The sequence below is a fragment of the Dipodomys merriami genome, unplaced genomic scaffold, assembly GCF_024711535.1.
Source record: "Dipodomys merriami isolate MVZ:Mamm:240054 unplaced genomic scaffold, mDipMer1.0.p SCAF_63, whole genome shotgun sequence".
Taxonomy (NCBI): domain Eukaryota; kingdom Metazoa; phylum Chordata; class Mammalia; order Rodentia; family Heteromyidae; genus Dipodomys; species Dipodomys merriami.
The window spans coordinates 479,857-502,934 of NW_027206213.1; the positions used below are offsets into that span (position 1 = coordinate 479,857).

General features: G+C 38.4%; 1 protein-coding gene across 1 annotated transcript in view; it reads right to left on the bottom strand.

Annotated features, from left to right (window-relative positions):
- Positions 1-23,078, bottom strand: part of Gmcl1 (germ cell-less 1, spermatogenesis associated) — a 48,139-nt gene that overhangs the window by 14,146 nt on the left and 10,915 nt on the right. The window contains exons 4-10 of the mRNA XM_070004470.1: positions 21,899-21,996; positions 19,336-19,448; positions 18,682-18,747; positions 14,754-14,838; positions 12,284-12,374; positions 7,084-7,221; positions 3,388-3,457 (exon numbers count right to left, since the gene is read on the bottom strand). Coding sequence (XP_069860571.1) covers positions 3,388-3,457; positions 7,084-7,221; positions 12,284-12,374; positions 14,754-14,838; positions 18,682-18,747; positions 19,336-19,448; positions 21,899-21,996 — 661 coding nt within the window. The remainder of the gene's footprint in view (positions 1-3,387; positions 3,458-7,083; positions 7,222-12,283; positions 12,375-14,753; positions 14,839-18,681; positions 18,748-19,335; positions 19,449-21,898; positions 21,997-23,078) is intronic.

Sequence of the window (23,078 nt, forward strand, 5' to 3'; positions counted from 1 at the left end):
TGCTGGTGGCTCATGCCTGTAATCCTAGCTACTCAGTAGGCTGAGATCTGAGGATCATGGTTCAAAGCCAGCCTAGGCAAGGAAACACTGTGAAACTCTTATCTCCAATTAACCACAAGAAAACTGGTGCTGTGGCTCAAGTGTAGAGTGCTTGACTTGAGCTGAAGAGTGTAGGGACAGTGCCCAGGTCCAGAGTTCAAGCCCCACGACCGACAAAAAAAAAAAATTACAATTAAACTGGGTGCCGGTGGCTCATGCCTGTAACCCTGGCTACTAAGGAGGCTAAGATCTGAAAATTGCAGTTCCAAGCCAACTCGGGCAGGAAAGTACCTGAGACTTTTACCTCCTTTCAATTAACCACAAGAAGACTAGAAGTGGCACTGTGGCTCAAGTTGGTAGAGTGCTGGCCTTGAGCTGAAGAGCTCAGGGACAGTGCCCAGGCCCAGAGTTCAAGCCTTATGCGCCCTCCCCGCCCCCAAAAAAGAATTACAATTATACTTTCTATATAAAAGTAAGAAAAATAAGAATACTGATCCCAGTTTTCTAGCCTCAATAATCTTGAATAGCAACAAATCCCTGGACATGTATAAGCAGGAAAGTGACACAGCATTTTTGCTCAGGGCTAGCAATCTATTTTTCTATTTTTTTCTTTATATCATCTATTTCTGGCTTATGGCCCTTTCACATTTTTTTTAAGGTGATATACAGAGGAGTTACAGTTACATATATAAGGTATTGAGTACATTTCTTGTCAAACTTGTTACCTGCTCCCTCATTTTTGCCCACTTTCCCTCCAAATTCCCACTCCACCCCTACAAGTTATACAGTTCATTTCCAATCTATTGTCTGGGACTGCATTAAACTTCAGAGCTTCTCCATTGCAAAGACATAGATAGCAAGATAAATAGAAAGTCCACAGATTGGGACAAGACCTTCACTAGCTGTACAACAGACGAGGGCCTCATATATCAAATATACTTAGAACTCAAAAAATTAAATCCCCCAAAAACAAATCCTCAAAAAACACTTGCCCCATTAAATAAGTGTGCTAAAGACTTAAAGAGAGACTTCTCTAATGAGGAAATAAGAATGGCCAATAGACCCTTGAAGAACTGCTCAACATCTCTGGCCATAAAAGAAATGAAAATCAAAAGAACACTGAGGCCAGGCACTGGTAGCTCATGCCTGTAATCCTAGCTACTCAGGAGGCTGAGATCTGAGGATAGTGGTTCAAATCCAGCCCAGGAAAGAAAGTCCGTTGAGACTCTTACCTCCAATTAACCACTAGAAAAGCAGAAGTGGCACAGTGGCTCAAGTGGTAGAGCTGAAAAGCTCAGGGGCAGCGCCCAGGCCCAGAGTTCAAGCCCCATGACCAACCAAAATAAAACAAAACCAAACAAAAACATTGAGATTCTACCTCATTCCAGTTAGAATGCCATCAATTATCAAGAAATCTAGTAACAACAAATGCTAGAGGGGGGATGTGGCCAAAAGGGAACACTACTACACTGTTTGTGGGAGTATAAACTTGTTCAACCACTCTGGAAAGCAGGGTGGAGGTTCTTCAATAGCAGTCTATAGCTTGAACCACATTTCTGGCTTTTTCCCCAGTGCTGGGCATCAAACCTGAGGTGTCATACTTGGTGGTAGGCCAGCACTCTTTTAATGAGCTATACCTCAGTCCATATCATGTATTTCTGAGGTCAAGAAAATTAGATACTTATTCTAGCTCAGTCTCCTAGGTAAAGTGATTGATTACCTCAATGAGAATAAAGGTGGAAAAAAAAAAATCTTGGGCTGGGCACTGGTGGCTCATGTCTGTAATCCTAGCTACTCAGGAGGCTGAGCTCTGAGGACCGCAGTTCAAAGCCAGCCTCACGGCCAGGAGACTCAATCTCCAATAAACCACCAGAAAACCGAAGTGGCGCTGTATTTCAAGTGGTAGAGTGGTAGCCTTGAGCTGAAGAGCTGAGTTCAAGCTCCACAATCAATAAAAAAAATCTTGGAAAATAAACCCAAAATTTAAAGCTGAATGTACAAAAGATATAGAATGAGTCATTATTATTCATATATTACAAAATGTTTCAAATCTCAATTCCATTAAGTAATAAACTTTATTTTTTGGTTTTTGATTAATTATATCTACCTTTAAGCATTTTATTATATTACTTATGCTGGATAAGTATGTTTTCAATAAAAAGGTGGAATTTTATTTATAAAATATAAACTAAAAACTCTGGATAAAGAATCTCACAGTCATCATGAATTTATGTAACTCATATACTATTTGTATATAAACTTGTAACTAGGTCATTATTTTTAGGAGTTTTCTGGAATATAAAAATAAGAGTTAAAAGAGATTGGGTTAGCAAGGCACCTTCGGCTCACACCTATAATCCTAACTACTCAGGAGGCTGAGATCTGAGGATTGCAGTTCAAAGCCAGCCCAGGCAGGAAAGTCCATGAGACTCATCACTAATTAACCACCAAAAAAGCTGGAAATGGAGCTATTGCTCAAGTGGTAGAGCACTAGCTTTGATCACAAGAGCTCAGAGACAGGCCCTGAGTTCAAGCCCCAGGATTGACACCAAAAAAATTAAAAAAGAGAAATTGGGCAAACTTCACATTTCCCAATGCCTCTTCTATGTACTTGGAGGTAGAAGGTGTTTCTTCAAACTGTCAATTTCAAGGAACTACTGCAAGGATTAAATACTAAATGGGAAAGCAAGTGTGCTACAAAGTACAATACAAGAAAGAACTGATTATTTTATTTCTCGTACAGTATAGAAAGTCTATGAATATTTTTCTAGGGAATCATATGCTTGTGGGGAGGAGGGCATCTATAACCAGATGATTTTTATTCATTTTGTTCAAATTTCAAAACCTGTTTAGTAATTAGAATTTGACAATATACTATAATATATAAATTAGCCTTAAGTACATATAAATATAAAAATCATGCTTAAAAAAGTATTATCCCAAAATAATATTTCAATGTCAAAAGAAAATAAAAATGTAAGAGTAGGTAAAACCAAATGTAACTTCAATTTTTCTAATGTAGCAAGCAAAAATTCAAACATTTTTCACACTATTTAATTGGCCAGAATGGTATTTCAAAACTTATAATAAAAATACAAGGAAAAGGTTGATTATATGATCTTCAATAGTTTAAAATTTTAATACAGTACTGATTTTTCAATATAATGAATGCATTTAAAAATTAATTAACAAAAGTTTCTGGTGTTTTTTCTTTTTTGGATTGGGGGTGTAGCTCAGTGGTAGAATACTTGCTAGTAGGTGTCAGGCTCTAGGTTCCATCTCCTGCCCCAAATCTTTTTGTGTTTCTTTAAATATTAATAATAATATGATATAATGTAATATACTTACCCCACTTCACTATCTTGCTCTGCCCGGAGCATAGCAAGCCACTGCTGTTTATACACAGAAGCCAGCCATTCTAAAATATAAACATTAACAATAAATTGACATGAAAGAACATAGAATTTCAACAATGTAATTGTTGAAACTGTTTTCATTTCTAAATTCAAGCTCAAAATAGCAATTTCAGAAGTGCTTAACTACATGAGGCAGAGTCTGGTAGGTTTATGGCTCAAAGTCAGTCAGGGAAGGGGACAAGTCTTCATCTCAGCTAATAAGAAGCTAGGCTGGTGTCATTCCAACTTTACAAAAAGCATGAATAGGAGGATTGCAGTCCAGAACATCTTGGACAAAAACTTGAGACCCTATCTGAAAATAAAGAAGGGCTGAGAGGCATAGCTCTGCCTAGCTCAAGAGGCATAGCTCTGCCTTGCAAGCACAAGGCCCTAAGTTCAAATCCTAGTACTACAGAACAAAACAAAAAACCCAAAAGCATATAGCTAGTCTGACATGGTGGTACATGCCTGTAAATACAGTACTTCAGAGGTGAGGCAAGAGGACTACAAATTTAAGACCAGATTAGGCTACATAGCAAGATCTCATCTCAAAAAGACAAAATATGGGCTGGGAAGGTGGCTCAGTGGCAGAGCGCTTGCCTTGCATGCCTGAGGCCCTGGGTTCAATTCCTCAGCACCACATAAGCAAAAAGAAAAATACCGGAAGTGGCGCTGTGGCTCAAGTGGTAGAGTGCTAGCCTTGAGCTGAAGAGCTGAGGGACAGCGCTCAGGCCCAGAGTTCAGGCCCCACTACCGGACCAAAAAAAAAAAAAAGACAAAATAAACAACAGGCAGGAACCTTATATTTAACAAATGTGTAAAAAAGATGGCTTTATATTCTTCAAAGTGGTATCATTCAGCTTTGCCTGACTAGACTTTATTTGAATTATATATATTTAAATTAAGATTTAAGCTGGGAGCCGAGAGCCGGTGGCTCACGCCTGTAATCCTAGCTACTCAGGAGGCTGAAATCTGAGGATCACGGTTCAAAGCCTGCCTGGGCAGGAAAGTCAGTGAGACTCTTATCTCCAATAAACCATCAGAAAAACCGGAATGGCACTGTGGCTCAAGTGGTAGAGCACTAGCCTTGAGCTGAAGATCTCAGGGACAGCGCCCAGGCCCAGAGTTCAAGCCCTGACCAATCGGAAAAAAAAAAAAAAACAGATTTAAGCTGGAGCCAGTGGCTCACGAGTGTGATCCTAGCTACTCAGGAGCCTGAGATGTGAAGATTGTGGTTCATAGCCAGCCAGGGCAGAAAAGTCTGTGAGACTCTTATTCCAATCAAGTACTCAGAAAAAGTGTGGCTCAAGTGGTAAAGTGCTAGCCTTGAGCACAGAGAGGCTCAGGGACAGTGCCCAGGCTCTGAGTTTAAGCCCCAGGACTGGCAGAAAACAAACAAAGAGTGAAGAATGAAAGCCCATAAGATTTTCCTGACCCTGACTTCAAAGCAAGTAACAGGCAGGCATGGGAAGAATGGCACTAATACATATCAGAGGTATGAGAGTGGAGGGAAATATGACAATGAGAATATGGACAGAGTAAAGTCTTCAATGAGCTGACCTGAGATCAATCTAATTATAAGAAATAATGGAGGGACTAAGAAAGTGGCTCAGTGGTAGAGTGCTTGCCTTGCATACATGAGGCCCTGGGTTCAATTCCTCAACACCACATAAGCAGAAAAAGCCAGAAGTGGCGAGCTGTGTCCCAAGTGGTAGAACACTAGCTTTGAGCTTAAGAGCTGAGGGACAGTGCCTAGGCCCAGTGTTCAGGCCTCATGACCAACAAAAAAAAAAGTATTTAAGAAACAGTGCTGCCAAGGACTGGTGGCTCAAGCCTGTAATCCTAGCTATTCAGGAAGCTGAGATCTGAGGATCATGGTTCAAAGCTAGCCGGGGCAGGAAGTCCATGAAACTCTAATCAAATAAACTACCAGAAAACTGTAAGTGGTGCTGTGGCTCAAGTAGAGAGCACTAGCCTTGAGCTGAAGAGCTCAGGGACAATGCCCAGGCCCAGAGTTCAAGCCCATGAAAAAAAGGAAAGGAAAAAAAAAAAGCAAGAAATAATGGAACTCAAATGTGATTAATTTCCCCCCTCCCCTTTTTTAATGGTGTTGGGGATTAACACCATTGTGCTTGTGGTCAAATGCTCTATCACTGAACAGTACTTGTAGCCCCCAATTTTCCCCAGATTTAAGATGTATTCCTACTGACCACATGTATCAATTTTTGTCAATAATGTGAGCTATGTGGCTATATACTACTAGGTAATTTTTCCTTGTGTTGGGGACAGAATCCACAGTTTGCCACAAGGTAGGCAAGCACTTTAGTATGGTTATGTGTTACCACATAGTTAACCTAGAAAACTAGATTAGTTGCTTCAAAAGATTTGTATTATAATTACTAAAGATATGCTTGATTCAACATGTATAAGATTTTAAGAAAAATAAAATAAGCAAATTAAAGGATTACTAATTATTTTTTTAAAAAAGCAGTTATGACTTTTAAATACATCATGCTGGTCCTGAAGCTTGAACTTCGGGCCCAGGTGCTGTCCACTTGGGCAAAGTTGCACTGTTGAGTTTCTATTGGTTAACTGAAGACTCATAGACTTTCCTGTCCTGAGCTGGCTTTGAACCAAGATCCTCAGATCTCAGCCTCTCAGTAGCTAGGATGATAAATAAGTGTGAGCCACAAGTACACAAACAAAAGTCACTTTTAAAAGTCTGATCTAGAATCAAAGAACATCTGGTGCTCAGCATGGTGGTAAATACCTGTAATACTAGCATTTACAAGGCAGAGAGGAGGAGGTTGTGGGGATTGGGGAAATGCATTCGTAATATTTAATTCATATCCTATGAAACTAAGTGGTACCAACTCCTTTGTACAACTACTTAATGATAGAAAGAATTTAAAAAATTTAAAGAGTGTGAAGCCAACTTGTGCTGTCTCAAAAAACAAGGGCTGAGACTGTACGCTAAAGTACTTGCCTAGCATGCACAAAGCCCTGAGTTCCATCCCCAGCACTACTAGTGAGCAGGAAAACATTCATACTACAGAATACTATTTATATTCTGGAAAGTATTTTAATGAAATATGATACAGGCAAATACCCACAATATATAATGTGCACACAGAAATGATTCCACTGTGCATAAAAATGCCTATCTTGGGGGCTGGGAAGGTGGCTCAGTGGTAGAGTGCTTGCCTTGCATGCATGAGGCCCTGGGTTCGATTCCTCAGCAACCCATAAGCAAAAAAAAAAAAAAGCCAGAAGTGGCGCTGTGGCTCAAGTGGTAGAGCGCTAGCCTTGAGCTGAAGAGATGAGGGACAGTGCCCAGGCCCAGAGTTCAGGCCCCACAACTGGACCAAAAAAAAAAAGCCTACTTGAGGCTGGGAAGGTGGCTCAGTGGTAGAGTGCTTGCCTTGCATGCTTGAGGTCTTGGGTTTGATTCCTCAGCACCATATAAGCAGAAAAACCAGAAGTGGTGGTATGGCTCAAGTGGTAGAACACTAGCCTTGAGCTGAAGAGCTGAGGGACAGCGCCCAGGCCCAGAGTTCAGGCCCCACAATGACAAAAAAAAAAAAAAGCCTATTTTTTTGAGCACTGTCTCACTAATCCCTTACAGGCAGAAACTCATCTTGCCACTTACCTGAAGGTACTAGAGAATCTTGTTCAATGATCCTTGCAGAAGCCAGGTCACTAATAATGTACTGCAGCCTTAGATGTCTGAACACAGATACAAATGGTTTCCCTTGTTCAGTGTCAAGGAAGGCTATGCCTTCAAGATCTGTAAGAAATAGTTAAAATTAAATAGCATTCTTTTTCAAATTTATTACTCTATTCCTTAATGCTCTTGTGGCTAGAGATGTACAGACTATTAGAATGTAAATAAACTAGTTTCAGGAACTTTAAGCATTTACATAAGACACGGGAGATACAGAGACAGATGGAGCTCATTTATAATGTGGCAAGGTAGGAAAGGCAGGCTTGAGCAATGAGGCTATCTCCAGAATCCCTTACCCTGAACTGAACACACCAGTGAATTTAGGAAGCCCAAAGTCTTATCTGAGGGTCTCTGCAAGATACATGGGACATGAAACAACCCTTGGGATTCTTCTAATTTATGCTTCAGCTATAATCAATTAACCAACATCAGTTAATGATGTTCTAGAATACTGAAACTATTACCATAGATCTGTAACACAATATTAATGTATTGCTAAAATAATTCAAACTTTTGAAGTATATGAATTTTTTCTGTATAAGGGTTTTTCTTTTTTTAATGTGTGGTAAAATGTTTGAACTCCAGGCCTCATGTTGTTAGGTCAGTGCTTTATCACTTCAGCTAAATCTCCATTCCTTTTGCTTTAGGATATTTTAGGATATTTTTCAAATAGGGTTGCACACTTTATGCCAAAGATAGCCAAATACTACCTCCCCTCCTACCTATGCTTCACAGATGGGATTACAGATTTCATCTTCCGCACTCAGCCTGTTTGCCAAGACGGAGTTTCACTCACATTCACTCACACACATTTTGAAAGCCAGGATTGCCTTTGTTCCTTGTCCTTACAATCTTTGCTGGGATTATACACGTGAATGGGATTTCCAGAAATTACTCAATTCCAATGTGTTTTCATGAGTGGGAAGGAAATTTCAAGAGTTATCACTATCAAACAGGAATTCATACATAGGCCTTCATCTAGGTTTTCCTTCCTTCTTTTTTTTTTTTTTTTTTTTTGGGTCTGGTCGTGGGGCCTGAACTCTGGGCCTGGGCGCTGTCCCTCAGCTCTTCAGCTCAAGGCTAGCACTCTACCACTTGAGCCATAGTGCCACTTCTGGCTTTTTTTGTTTATGTGGTGCTGAGGAATCGAACCCAGGACCTCATGTATGCAGGGCAAGCACTCTACCACTGAGCCACCTTCCCAGCCCCTCAATTTTTTTATTAATTAATTTTTTGGTTGGTTGTGGGGGTTAGTTGTGGCACTATCCCTGAGCTTTTTCACTCAAGGACAGTGCTCTGTCACTTTGAGCTGTAGCACCACAATGGGTTTTTGGGGAGTTAATTGGAGATAAAGAGTCTCACAAACATTTCTGTTCAGGCTGTCTTAGAACCACAATCCTCAGATCTCAGCTTCCTGATTAGCTAGAATTACAGATGTGAGCCACTGGTACTCAGCTTAGCTCTGAAATTTTTATCTCATAGTTGTTTTTACTCCTGACACCTCCAAAAGTCGATCAAAGCAAATAAGTAATAGCATCTTCATTTGAAAAGTTAACTTTGATCATTGATGTAACAGACATGTGACTGGACTTACATCTCTTTTTAAAAATAATGATGACTTCAAGTCCTACATTGAATGACATATGCCAATACTGTAGTGTGTACTGAGAACACCAGTAAGGTCTTATACGATCTCTATCATAGGGTACTTATAAAAACGTAATTCAAGAATCATTTACTTTTCGGGGGCTGGGAAGGTGGCTCAGTGGTAGAGTGCTTGCCTTGTATGCATGAGGCCCTGAGTTCGATTCCTGAGTACCACATAAACAGAAAAAGCTTGAAGTGGCCCTGTGGCTCAGGTGGTAGAGCACTAGCCTTGAGCTGAAGAGCTGAAGAGCTGATGAGCTGAGGGATAGCACCCAGGCCTAGAGTTCAGGCCCCAGGATTGGCAAAAAAAAAAAAAAAAAGAATCATTTACTTTTCTAAGAATTCATAAAACCCAAAAACTAAATTTAAGTTTTTCTTGCTGGTTAGTATTTGGACATACAAATTATGGTACCAAACTAGGTAACGACAATTGTGCAGAAAATTTTCAAAGTTTGTATTGTTTCTTTTGTCTTGATCCATATATAACTGAAAAGTCTAATAAAGAAATTAGAAATTAGGAGTTATACCTACACACACACACACACACACACACACACACACACGCACACACACACAAAATAGGTAAAAGGACAAGTCCTTTTTCTATTTTCTATGCCTCCCTTAAAAAATGACGTTATAAAGTCCTTCCAAAAAAAAAAAAATCAAGGACATTAGACACACTTTTCCTTTTAGTACTAAAGTTTGAACTTAGTCTGGCACTTACTAGGCTGGTGCACTATCACTTGAGCCACTCTTTAGGTCCAGCTTTGTCTTAGCCTCCTGAGTAACTACATTACAGGTATGAGTCACCTGCTCCTAGCCAATATATCTTTCTTGACCCAAGCTGTTTTCTGCTACATGCTGAGCCTGAGGTGAAGACTGTAGGGTGGAAAATCAGAAGGAACACAGCTTCCTATTCTCTAACTGGGCTGGGCTGAGACTCTGTCAACAAGGACCTAGCATCTATATTCTATGAATTCTTTGTGTCTGCTTCAGTTTTCTCCTTATCTCTTTCCCCTTTATCTGCAATTTTCATTTAATTTCTCTCTATGTAACTTTCCTAATACGTCTTTAATTGCCATGATCACTAACATATAATTTAAGTATTTTATTCAAGGAAACCAAGGAAAAACAATTTATTGGCTCTGAACTAGGAAATGTGAGTATATAAAATACTTGTATATAGTTTTTTTTTTTTTTTTGTCGGTCATGGGGCTTGAACTCTGGGCTTAGGCGCTGTCCTTGCGCTCTTCAGCTCAAGGCAAATGCTCTACCGCTTGAGCCACAGTGCCACTTCCAGTTTTCTAGTGGTTTATTGGAGATAAGAGTCTCATGGACTTTTCTGCCTGGGCTGGCTTTGAACCATGATCCTCAGATCTCAGCCTCCTGAGTAGCTAGGATTACAGGCGTGAGCCATGAGGACCTGGCTTGAAACAAAGAGTAGTATATTTTAAAATTAAGAATTTCTATTGGTCTGGGAAGGTGACTCAGTGGTAGAGTGCTTGCCTTGCATGCATGAGGCCCTGGGTTCCATTCCTCAGCACCACATAAGCAAAAAGAAAAAAGCCGGAAGTGGCACTGTGGCTCAAGTGGTAGAGTGCTAGCCTTGAGCTGAAGAGCTGAGGGACAGTGCCCAGGCCCAGAGTTCAGGCCCCACAACTGGAGCCCCCCCCCCCAAAAAAAAAAAAGAATTTCTATTAACCAAAAGAAAGTTTAAGAAAGTTATAGGATAACCTACGAAACAGAAGCACAAAACATATTTACAACAAAAGACTAGTTATCAAAAACATAAAATCATTAAGACAAATCTGATCTTAACATAGGAGAAAGATGCCAGGTGCCAGTGGCTCATACCTGTAACTCCTACTCAGGAGAGATCTATGATCACGGTTCAAAGCCAGCCTGGACAGGAAAGTCTGTGAGACTCTTATCTCCAATAAACCACTCAGAAAGCCGGAAGTAGTACTGTGACTCAAGTGGTAGAGCACTAGCCTTGAGCTGAAGAGCTGAGGGACAGCTCCCAGGCCCAGAGTTCAAGTCCCATGATCAAAAAAAAAAAAAAAAAAAAAGAATAGGAGAAAGATCTAAAGAGAAATTTCAGAGAGGAAACATCTAACCAGTAAGCACAGAGCCATTTAATCTCTTCAGTTTTCAGGACTGAAAACTGGGTACACAGTGAGATGTGTACAACTGATGCAAAGTGCTGTGTGTCAGAGGTGCTCCACTGCTCTTGCTGTCCCAGGAGCTCACTGGGCATCACTTCCCTACTCTGAATTCAGTAATGCCATCGTCCTAACTTGAAGTAAGCCACAGTAGGCAAATGTGTACCATGGGGGAATAGACTGAAAATCAGGGACTAGATTTTCAGAATGTCAGCTTGTTAGTATACCACCAGGCTATGTATGTTAAGACAAGTGTGTATAATGAGATAACATTATTTTGTTTAAAGCAAAATAATAATTAAACATTATATTCAAGATGGTGATTGGGGAAGGGCAGATTAACACAAAGCACATGAGTAAACATGTTAAGTGAAGATTTGTTCATGGGGGCTCTATATTATTAAAAATAAAAAGGTGGCCAAGCGTGGATCAAAAATGACAATGAACTAAAAAAATTCATTAACCTCTGGGCACCCGTTACAGGCACCTCATGCCTCTAATCCTAGCTACTCAGGAGACTGAGATCTGAAGACTGGGGTTCAAAGCCAGTTCAGGCAGAAAAGTCTAAGACTCTTATCTCTAATTAATCACTGAAAAAATGGAAATAGCCCTGTGGCTCAAAGTGGTAGCCTTGAACAATAAAGCTCAGGGACAGTGCTCAGGCCCTGAGTTAAGCCCCATGGACCACTACCACCACCAACAAACAAACACACACACACACACACACACACACAAAAACAGAGTAATGATTTATCTTTTTACCTGAGGGACACTAAATTTTTAAAAAGATTCATTTTAGCAAAGTAAAATAATACAGTGTATACTATACTTTCTTCTACTCAGATAAGACTTTATAGTTGCTGATCTTAGCCAATTTTAGACTGGTCTCCACTAAAAATCTCCACTAAAAGATATGGAACCTCTCCCCACAGAAATGCCTGCTGTTATACACTATCAAATTCCTTATCTATGTCTGTGTAAGTGACACAAAGAAGCCTGACCACAGGCCCCCACATTAGGCACTATCATCCAGTAGCTAAGGAATGGTATAATAGGGAAAACTCAAATGAGCAAACAAAAGATAAATGCAATCACCAAGATCTTTGGTGATATAAGAGAAGAAATCATTGTTTGGGAGGATCTGAGCATAAGGACGGTTTAGGAAGTAACACTGGTAAGGCATTTTGCTTCTCTATCCTTATATCTATCCTACATAATTTCTCATGTCCTCTCTAAAATTAATAAACAAGTTAAGACCTGGTTTAAATAAATTCCAATGTATAAAATCACTAAGTACAAACCAAATTTTGTCACACCTTTTTTCCACTTAGAAAACCAGACATCTGTTTCTGTCAAAAGCTGTTTCAAAGACCCGTTCCAAGAAGGCACAAGTTGAAGAAACATCCACTAAATTAAAAATAAATAAATAAATGAGAAAAATTTTAAGATTTTTACCATTTTATGACTACATTTTAAAATCACTCCGACCTTTAAAGATAATACCTAAAAAATTGTTTCCATTTTACAAACAATTTTAAGAATGAATTATTATGTGACATGGTTACAAGTTTTAGATTCATTATGGCATTCATCAAAGCCCAATGATAACTAGATATGTATGAAAATTAGTAAATTAATTTCTGAGAAGTATTTATGATTGTAAACACTTCTTAGATTATCTCTGTATAAAATATGAAAAGCTTTTGTGTAGATTACATTAGTAATTTTACACTCATCAATTCTGGTAACAACTCAATCTCACTCATAGTACGTAAGTGTAGTATAAAATAAACAAGGGAAAAGGAATGTTTTTGCTTCACTGCTTTTTGAAACAGTATGAAGATTAGTCCAGAACACAGACTTTTAAGTCCTAGATCTGGCACTTAGTAGCTAAACAAATTATCTGATTTCTATGGGTCTTAGTTTCTTCATTTGCAAAACGTGTATAATGTTTCTATCTCATATGATACTGAAAAAATCAGCATATGCAGCATATTTAGTATGGTACCTAGCACAGAGCAGGGACCATACAAATATTAGCATTGATTACCTTAAAAGCAGTTACAACAACAGAAAGAATGAATGCCACCATGGTTCTGAGATAGAAATGGACTATCTACTATTTCCTTAAAGACTGAACAGCTCAGACCATAAACATTCCTAAGGAAAAACTGTAATGAGATCTCATCTCTACTATAAAAACAATCAATCATAACAAGGCTCACTTGCCAGTTTTCCCACCATGTTAAATGTAGACAAGAGACTAAAGGGAAAATTCTGTAGTGAGAAAGGAGCAGTGGAGTAGAACTCATATTACCTGGCTTTTGCCTCAAGTCTGCAACTTAGTAATTGTAAGGATTCTGAATTTTACCATCTACAATAAAAGAGTAGTAGCAGATTTTTTTCAGAGTTGTATAATAAAAATTAAAATATGCTGAGATCTTTCAAAAGAATGGAGAAAAACGTGCCTGAAGTACAAGCAGACTTTTATTAGAAAAATTATGTGCAAAAAGTTCATCTTAGCACCATTAAATCATTTAAAGATCATCTTTAAAAACATTCCTTAAAATCATATAAAACATTTAAACTCTCTAAGATGATACATTTCTGATTATGTAAATAATAAGTCTGTTATTGAGACAATTCCGTGAAGAAAAATATTATTTTCTTTTTGCTGGTGGTCCTGGGGCCCAAACTCTGGGCTTGGGTGGTGTCCCTGAGCTCCTTTTTGTTCAAGGCTAGCACTCTACCACTTGAGCCACAGTGCCACTTCCAGAGTTTTTTATGATTAATTGGAAATAATGGTGGGACAATGGGTGAACCAATTCAACTAGACACTATGTTGGCTATGAACTTCACAACTTGGGGAGGAGGAGAGGGTGATCAGAAGGGAATGAGGGAGGGGGCAACACTGTTTAAAAAGAAATGTACTCATTACCTTACTTATGTAACTGTAATCCCTCTGTACGTCACCATTACAATAAAATTTAAATTAACAAAATATCTTTTTTATAACATGTTATGTCCCATGGACTTTTCCAGCCTGGGTTACCATGATCCTCAATCTCAGCCTCCTGAGTAGTTAGTTAGGATTACAGGCATGAGCTACTAGCACTAGGCTGAGAATAATATTCTTGAGATAGGGAAGTATGAAGAATAAAGTTAAAATCAATCATATGTCAGGTGTATGAGGTTAAGGCAAGAGCATCTTGAGTTGGAAGCTAATCTGGCCTATGAAGCCAGACCTTGTCTCAAAATACAAACAAACAAAAAAAACCCACTCATGAATTACTATGAACAAATTTTTAAAAATGTTTTGGTAGACAGTCCCTAATTTGTGATTGCTTGATTTAGGATTTTTTCAACTTTGTGTGAAAGTGTATGCATTTTGCTTTTCATTTTCATTACAGTTCAGTAAATTACAGAAGGGATCTAATACTTCATTATATAATAGGATGTGTGTAACATGATTTTGCTCAACTATAGGCTAAGGTAAATGTTCTTAGCACATTTAAGGTAGCCGAGGCTATGATGTTAGTAGGTTAAGCACATTAAGTACATTTTTAACAATTATTTTCAGTTGATATGGGTTGTATTAGGACACAACTCCAATATAAGATAAAAGAGGAAGTCACTATTTCTTTTACCTTTTCTAACATTCATAATCATCCCTTCATCATTTTTGGTTTTTCATAATAATTATACTTATAACAATAATAATACTTATAACTTATAATAATACTTATAACAAAGCAATGTGATGTGATAGCTTTGTATACATTATACCTTTTTTAGAGCTGTATATACATCCATCTCCACTTGCATCACAAATAAGTTAGATGAACCAATGAGCTGTTTCATGACATTTATACTGGAAAGGATAAAACAGAGAAGTGAGCTTATCTTCATACACAAATTAAAGAACTCCGGTAAACAAACAACTTGAAGATGTAGTATTAAAAATAGTAGCGGTCTTTTTGCATAAGACAAAGAATTGTAACTAACAATCTACATGAACATAATAATGCAGCAAGTGTGCTGATCTAGTAATTCAGTTAAAGCCAGGTAACTTTCAGCACGTTCTTACTAAATGGTAGCCTTCTGTGTCGCCTACCTCCCTCAGTTTCGCGGAAAAAAAACCCCAAAAACACACAATAAAGAATTTGAAAAAAAAAAACAAAAACAAACAAGCTGGACACCAGGGCTCATGCCTGTAATCTTAGCTACTCAGGAGGCTGAGATCTGAGGATCATGGTTCAAAGTGAACTCAGGCAGAAAAGTCCTTGTGAGACTCATCTCCAATTAACCACTCAAAACTAGAAGTGAAGCTGTGGTTAAAGTAGTAGAGCACTAGCCTTGAGCAAAAGAGCTCAAGGACAGTGCCTAGGCTACAAGTTCAAGCCCCCACGACTAAACCTCCCCCCCCACACACAAAGACTTGTGGAAATTCCCTACAATGGCTAGATCGTCAAAGTAATGATGACAGGTATTGCTATAAAGCCTAGGCTGGCTTCAAATTTTGTGATCCACTTTGCCTCAGCCTCCCGAGTGCTGGAATTACAGGAATATACCACCATACCTTACTCAGTTATCTTTGATCTCTAGACTTAAGAGAATTTTTAGCCATAAAATACAATTTTAGCATTAAAGAGAATATATCAAGTAATATATATTAGTTTAAATTTAGAGCAGAAATGGTATCAGTGTTTTTTTTTTATCATGGCCCCACCCCTCCTTCCTTTAACTTTGAAAACCCAGAAGAGCTTGTGTTTTGAAGACTTCACTATGATTCAGCTTCCCATTGAAAAAGCTCAGTGAAGAAATTATAAAAAAAAAAAATGAGTGTCTCTAATGATTTTCAGATTTGTTTATGCCCAATATCACCAGGTGATGAATATTTCTTAACTTTTCTACTAAAATACTTCTTTAACAGTAGAGGAAAGAAGATCCAAAAATCCAGGATTAGTAATCTAGCCCCTTAATCCTGCAAGTTGTCTTACACTGAAAATTCAAAATAAATTTGAGCTCTACTTATTCCATAATGCATAAAAGTTCTGTAAAATGTTTGGCTTTCCCCCTCAAATGAATAAAACTGATATTAGGTTAGGTGCCGGTGGCACAGGCCTATAATCCTAGTTACTCAGGAGGCTGAGATCAAGGATCACAGTTTGAGGTTCAAAGCCAGTTCCGGTCAGGGAAGTCTGTGAGACTCTGATCTTCCAGTTAACCACACACACGCACACGCACACACACACACACACACACACACACGCACGCACGCACACACACACACGCACGCACGCACGCACGCACACACACACACACACACACTAAAATGTTGGAAGTAATAGAGTGCTAGTGAAAAAGCTCAGGGACAGCACTTAGGCTCTGAGTTCAAAGTCCCAGGACTGGCATGCACATACACAGACCACCACCACCACCAAAACTGACATTAAAGGAAGCTATAAAACGTGAAGTCTTCTATACATTTCTATCAGATTGCCACAGACTCTTCACATCAATACCTTTTATTGACATTGTACCCTTTAAAAAGTTTATTTTTACCCAGACTGTGTCATACCTAGGCACAGGGATCATAGCCTCGTTACTCCAAAAAAAGCTCCCTGACAGCAGAAAAAAAGGACACAATAATCTCTGTATCCTTTATAGTTCTTAAAGTGTACTTCAGTATACAAGGGGCACTGAAAGAAGGGAGAATGAATGAATGAGAAGCACATAATTCAAAAGGCCAATTTAATTGTGAATTTATCTTCATTGGTTTTAGCAAAAGAAAATTGGGGGGGGACTGCCAGTATCGGGGTTTGAATTCAGGGTTCATGCTCAGTTTTTTTGCTCAAGGCTGGTGGCTCTACATATGAGCAACACCTCTACTTCTAACTTTTTTTTTTTTTGGGGGGTCCGGTCATGGGGCCTGAACTCTGGGCCTGGGCGCTGTCCCTCAGCTCAAGGCTAGCGCTGTACCACTTGAGCCACAGCACCACTTCTGGCTTTTTTAATTTTTGCTTATGTGGTGCTGAGGAATCGAACCCAGGGTCTCAGGCATGCAAGGCAAGCGCTCTACCACTGAGCCATCTTCCCAGCCCCTCTACTTCTAACTTTTTGCTGGTCAATTGAAGATAAGTCTTTCTGATTTGTCTGCCCCAGATGGCCTTAAACCTTGACCTTCAGATTTCAGTCTCCTGAGTAGCAAGAATTGTAGGTATGAGCCAATGTAGGCCCAGCTATTTTAGCAAACAATTTATAACAACTTTCCTCAAGCATAATTCCAATAAGATAAAGTGGATTTTGTTTTGAGGGGATGGAGTATTGGAGTTTGAACTCAAGGCCTCATGCTTGCCAGGCAAGCAACTGGCTCACTCCAATCCTTTTTGGTTCTAGTTATTTTCAAATAAGATTTCATTTCCCACCCAGGTATGTACCTGGACCACATTTTAGGCTTTTCACTATGCTAGGGTAACAGGTGCACCCAATCAAGCCCAACTCTCAGTTGGGAAGATATGAAAACATTTTTTTCTGCTTAACATGGCCTCAAAACTTGAACTTCCCTAATCTCAGCCTCTCAAATTAGCTAGCATTACAGTGAAGAGTCACTACTGTCTGACTTGATAAAGTTGATATTCATTAATTTGATTTTTTTGGGGGGGGTTCAGTCGTGTGGCCTGAACTCTGGGCCTGGGCGCTGTCCCTCAGCTCTTCAGCTCAAGGCTAACGCTCTACCACTTGAGCCACAGCACTACTTCTGGCTTTTTTCTTTTTGCTTATGTGGTGCTGAGGAATCGAACCCAGGGTTTCATGCATGCAAGGCAAGCGCTCTACCACTGAGCCACCTTCCCAGCCCCTATTCATTAATTTGAGACCAGGCCTTACCCTACCCTATTAGCCTACTCTGTCCTGAAATTTACTATGCAGTCTAGGCTGGACTCAAACTCAAGTCCTCCTGCCTTATCCTTTCAAGTACTGGGATTGGGAGTGTGTGCCACCATCCCTGGGCTAACTTTTCTATAGCAATACAAATTTTGTTAAATACAATTTATCATTTATAAGAAATTAAATTTGTGTGGCATTTCTTTAGTTCTTCATGGACATGGTTAAGGTACCTTTCATTAACTTGGGGATTGCACTCAAGGCCTGAGCGCTGCCCTGAGATCTTTTTGCCCAAGGCTAGTGCTCTACCTCTTTGAGCCTCAGTGTCACTTCTGGTTTTCTGGTGGCTAACGGGAGATAAAATTCTCACAGACTTTCCTGTTGGAGTTGGCTTTGAACCTCAAACGCAATCCCCTCAGATCTCAGACTCCTAAGTGGCTAGGATTACAGCTATGAGCCACTAGTATCTGGCTGTTCTTTGGTTTTTATGTGTGTGCCAGTCCTGAGGCTTGCATTCATGACCTGGGCACTATCCCTGAACTTTTTAGCTCAAAGTTAGCATTCTACCTCATGAGCCGCCACAGCTTTGCTTATGGCTTTTTAGGTGATTAACTGGAGATATGAGTCTCACAGACTTTCCTACCTGGATTCGCTTTGAACCATGATCCTCAGACATCAGCCTCTCCAATAGGTAGGATTACACCCAGCATTCGGCCTAAGTTAATCACTTTTTAGCAAATTTTCTTTTTGTGTTCTACAAAAATACCTCACATTTTATATAAAAAGTGTTATTTTAGGATAATTATAAAGTGATTTAAAATTTAAATACCTCAGTTCTTTGAAAAGGTCAACATTCTGGTGAGTCATCAAATTGTTCAGAAGCCACTCAAGGCACCTAAAATGATAAGAAGTCATTGTTATGGTATATATTCTGTATTTACAGTGTATTGAATACATCTTATAGTTAAAATCAAAACAGAATATTAATCTTGCTAAGCCATGCTCGAAACTTTTAGCTTAATAATCTAAGTTTAGTATTGCTTTTGTCAGTAGTTATGAAGGGAATATATTTTATATTGAGATAATTTTAAATTAAGACTTCAAGTTGTGTTAAATAGCTTACAAAGGCTCTTACATATTTCTATAACCTTCTTTAAACTAAAAAAATGAACCGTGCTATTCTCGAGTGAAAAATATGCCACTGTTCTAATAACAATATCCATTATACCTCTTCATTAAAGAATTTTAACAGCAAAAACAGAGTGACTACAGGTTTTACAACCACTTACACTCCACCCACAATCACTTACAGACAAGTTTTGAGTTTACTAGCTAGTTGAAAAGAAAACAAGGCTTTTTAAGAAACAAAATACTATCCCTATTCTTTTTCTTTTTCTCAATTCTTTATTACATTTGCTTAAGAAACCAAAGCAACCAAATTCCCAGAAGTGGGATGGGAAGAAAAACAAGAAAAGTAACTCACTTTTTCTTTACAGAATCTAATCCATAGGTCCCTGCTGATGTGTAATAGCCACATACAGTTTTCACATTAATTGTTTCCTTCATTGTCTCACCACACTGCTGTATTAAACCATCCTGCAAATATAAATAAGCACTGGAAAGGCCCATTTCACATGGGGAAAATTAGTTCTGATATGTGCTTTTACATATTAAAAAGTCTTTTCAAAAGGAAGGAAAGAAAACTCATTAAGTGCAGCAAGTCTAAGTTTTTTTTTTCTAAGTCCAATAAAAAACACTGAAAAAAATCTAGCAAGTATTCAACTAAATTCTTGGAAGTGAAAAGTGGAAGTGTGAAAGTAATAAACTAGTAAGATGGATATTGGCTCTCTTTATTTGCTACTTGTCCCTCTGAGGATTTTCCCAAGACCTCTGAAAATTTCTTTACCTGTACTTTGTCTCTTTTATCTGCCTTTTAATTAGAAATTCTCTACATAGCTACCACTCATGTGATGGTCTAGACAAATAGACAACACAATTTAACACAAGGTGCTTACTAAAGTTTAAAATACCTACCAATTATAAAAGATATCTTTAAAAGAAGTATATTACTATTAAACATATTAAAATTTAAGTTAAAATGTTTGTAGAAGTTTCAAATGAACTGAATTTAATGTATGGGAAGAATATTGTCACTATACATTCAAGTCTCTGAAATATACTCATCATGCAGCATATTACTAGAGTTAGTAAATTATAATAAGGCAGAAAGTAAACATAGAGCAAAACTAAGGTTAAAAATAATTTATATTCTTATTGGAAATAAGCACTGAAAGGACCAAAATATTTTAAAAAGTTAAATGATCTCAAAGGATAATCAGCAAGCTATTAACTAATTCTTTCAAAAAAATCAGTAAATAAATATCACACTAAAGGAAATAAGATTAAAATAAAACTGACCCTACCTGCTTTCTAAACTTACCTGGAGGCTGCTTTTTCCTCTTAACATCTAGACTGGTACTACATCCAATAGAGTATCTCTGCTTAATCTGTTAGATATCCACTTTCCCCTCTCAATGTGAACTTTTTTTTTTTTAAGTTTTAGCAAGGGACTTGTTTTACTATATCAGTGTTAAAGTAGGAAGAAATACAAACACACACACACACACACACACACAAACATACACATTTCCTGCATGGAGCCTGGTCCATGTTTATTGCTAATATCTTAATGTAAATGTCACCTGGACAACTGCAACAGGTTTTGGTCTCTAAGGTTGTGCTCCTGAAGAACTCTAAAACATACCTTTGTCTCTGCCCTAATTAAAATGGCAGAGGCTATTCTGAAAACCAATTTACAACTTCGGTTGGGTGCGGGGAGACAAGTTGGGGAGGAGGAGAGAGAAGGAATGGTAGAGGAAAAACAAAGGAGGGGTTACAATGCTCGATAGGAAATGTACTCATTACTTTACTCATGTAACTGTAACCCCTCTGTACAGTATCTTTACAATAAAAAAATTAAAAAATAAAATGTGCAGAGGGAATTTTATGATCAAGCTTTTGCCTCTCTCCCTCCAACCATTCTAACATTCTTGCCTGAAACATGGTGTACATTTCTTCTAAATTCTTTAATTTTCATCACTTCACATCTCTAGGTCTTAGTTTGTTCTGTTCCTTCCCTTCTATCCATACTTTGCAAGATAAACAGACTTTGAACTTTCAAAACAATCTGGGAATATAACGTCCTTGTACAACACCACTTTGCACTAAATCTTATATTTATGATACCATACACTAGACAGAAAAATATTTTCCATTTAAATTTGTATATTAACCCTCTCACCCCTTCCACAAACACTATAACCATTTTTTTTTGGGGGGGGGTCCAGTCGTGGGGCCTGAACTCTGGGCCTGGGCGCTGTCCCTCTGCTCTTCAGCTCAAGGTTAGCGCTCTACCACTTGAGCCACAGCGCCACTTCCGGCTTTTTTCTTTTTGCTTATGTAGTGCTGAGGAATCCAACCCAGGGCCTCGGGCATGCAAGGAAAGCGCTCTACCACTGAGCCACGCCACCTTCCCAGCCCCCACTATAACATTTTTTAAATTGATATACAAATTGTACATAGTTAGGGTCTACATTTTACCTCTGGACCCATATGCCTAGTTTGACACAATGCTTGAACACTTTTGTTGAATGAATGGCATTCTATTAGTAGCTTAAAATATATACATACAATTTATACATAATTATTTAATAATTAAGAAAAAATGTATAGTAGTATGTTTCTTGAATCTATGAACTACATTATCATAATCTGCTTAAAAATCAAAGTAAGTAATTTATAGATACCTGCAAATGACATAAATTCAGATGAATGAAAGTTTTTCCACACTGTCGTCATAATAAGATAGCTATTTAGAAATGACTTGCATTGATTTTGGCTGAACATTTCAAAAAACTTACACCAAATGGAACATTTTATATTTTATTTTTATTTTAAAAATTGTCAAAAGCTTGGTTTTTATTTTGGGAGAGATATGGGAAAACAAAGCTACACTAAGATCTTGTTTTCCAGAATGGGCAACTTACCAACTGCAGCATGGAAGCTGCTGCCAAAATGGCAATGACTCGACTGGGCTTTATTAAAACATCATCTCGATACAGCGATCCAAATGCAACCTGCAGTGCTGCAAGCATACATACACATGCAGAATGAAATAACAAAAGTTACATATATGATTATTGCAACAACAACAATTGTTTTCACACACAAAGACATTCATGTATGTCTGGTATGTACATAAAATGATGAGATGTATCACTTATTAAAATGATAGTATGATTCCTGACTGATGGTGCTAATATAGCAATGTTGTAAATTTGCTTATGCTACCAAATCTAGCTGCATTCTTCTCCATCTAACTTTGATGTTAACTATCAGGAATAAGACACTCCTGGAAGAAGCTTTACAAGATACTCCTGAGTAGACTAATTATCAAGTACAAGTACACAGAGTTAGGCTAACCATAACTCTGCCTCTTTCAGTGCTTAGCCTCTGGAGAATGTGGTATAAGCTCTTGATCCTGTCTATAGCATGCTTAGGCCCAGGTCCCAACAGCTTTCTTTCCACTGCCCTTCTCATCAACGTTCCATAGTTTGTTCTGTAAACATTCTCAAAAATGTGCTGGGCAGTGGATATTTCCACCTGGACTGTCTAGGAAAGGGCAGGAACCCTCCTAGAACAGACTGTAGACTCAGCAAACTGCTCTGACATCTAAGGTTAAGTCCATTAACCCTGCTAGGCTTGTACTACTCAATTGAGTTTTACAGCTCTAAGATAACATTGACTATATGATTTGTACCTTTAATGTTCCCAGAAAAGATAGTTTTTTCTTTTTTCTTTTTTTGTCGGTCGTGGGGCCTAAACTCTAGGCCTGGTCATTGTCCCTCAGCTCTTCAGCTCAAGGCTGTTCTCTACCACTTGAGCTACAGTACCACTTCCAAAAAGATCGCTTTTTTATCTTTAGATTATTTTTGTTTTTAGTGCTAGGGATGGAACTTTGGGCCAGTGCATGGCAAGCAAGTGGCTCTATGACTGAGGTACCTACCCAGCCCTTAATACATCATTTTCAAAAGTGGTTATACTTTTTCTTCCTTCTTTCTCCATTTCCATATCCCAGGCTAACACAGACATGAAGATACATAAACACATTGATATGGTTCACATTACTAAATAAGATCAGGAGGAAAAGCACTGATATAACTGTGA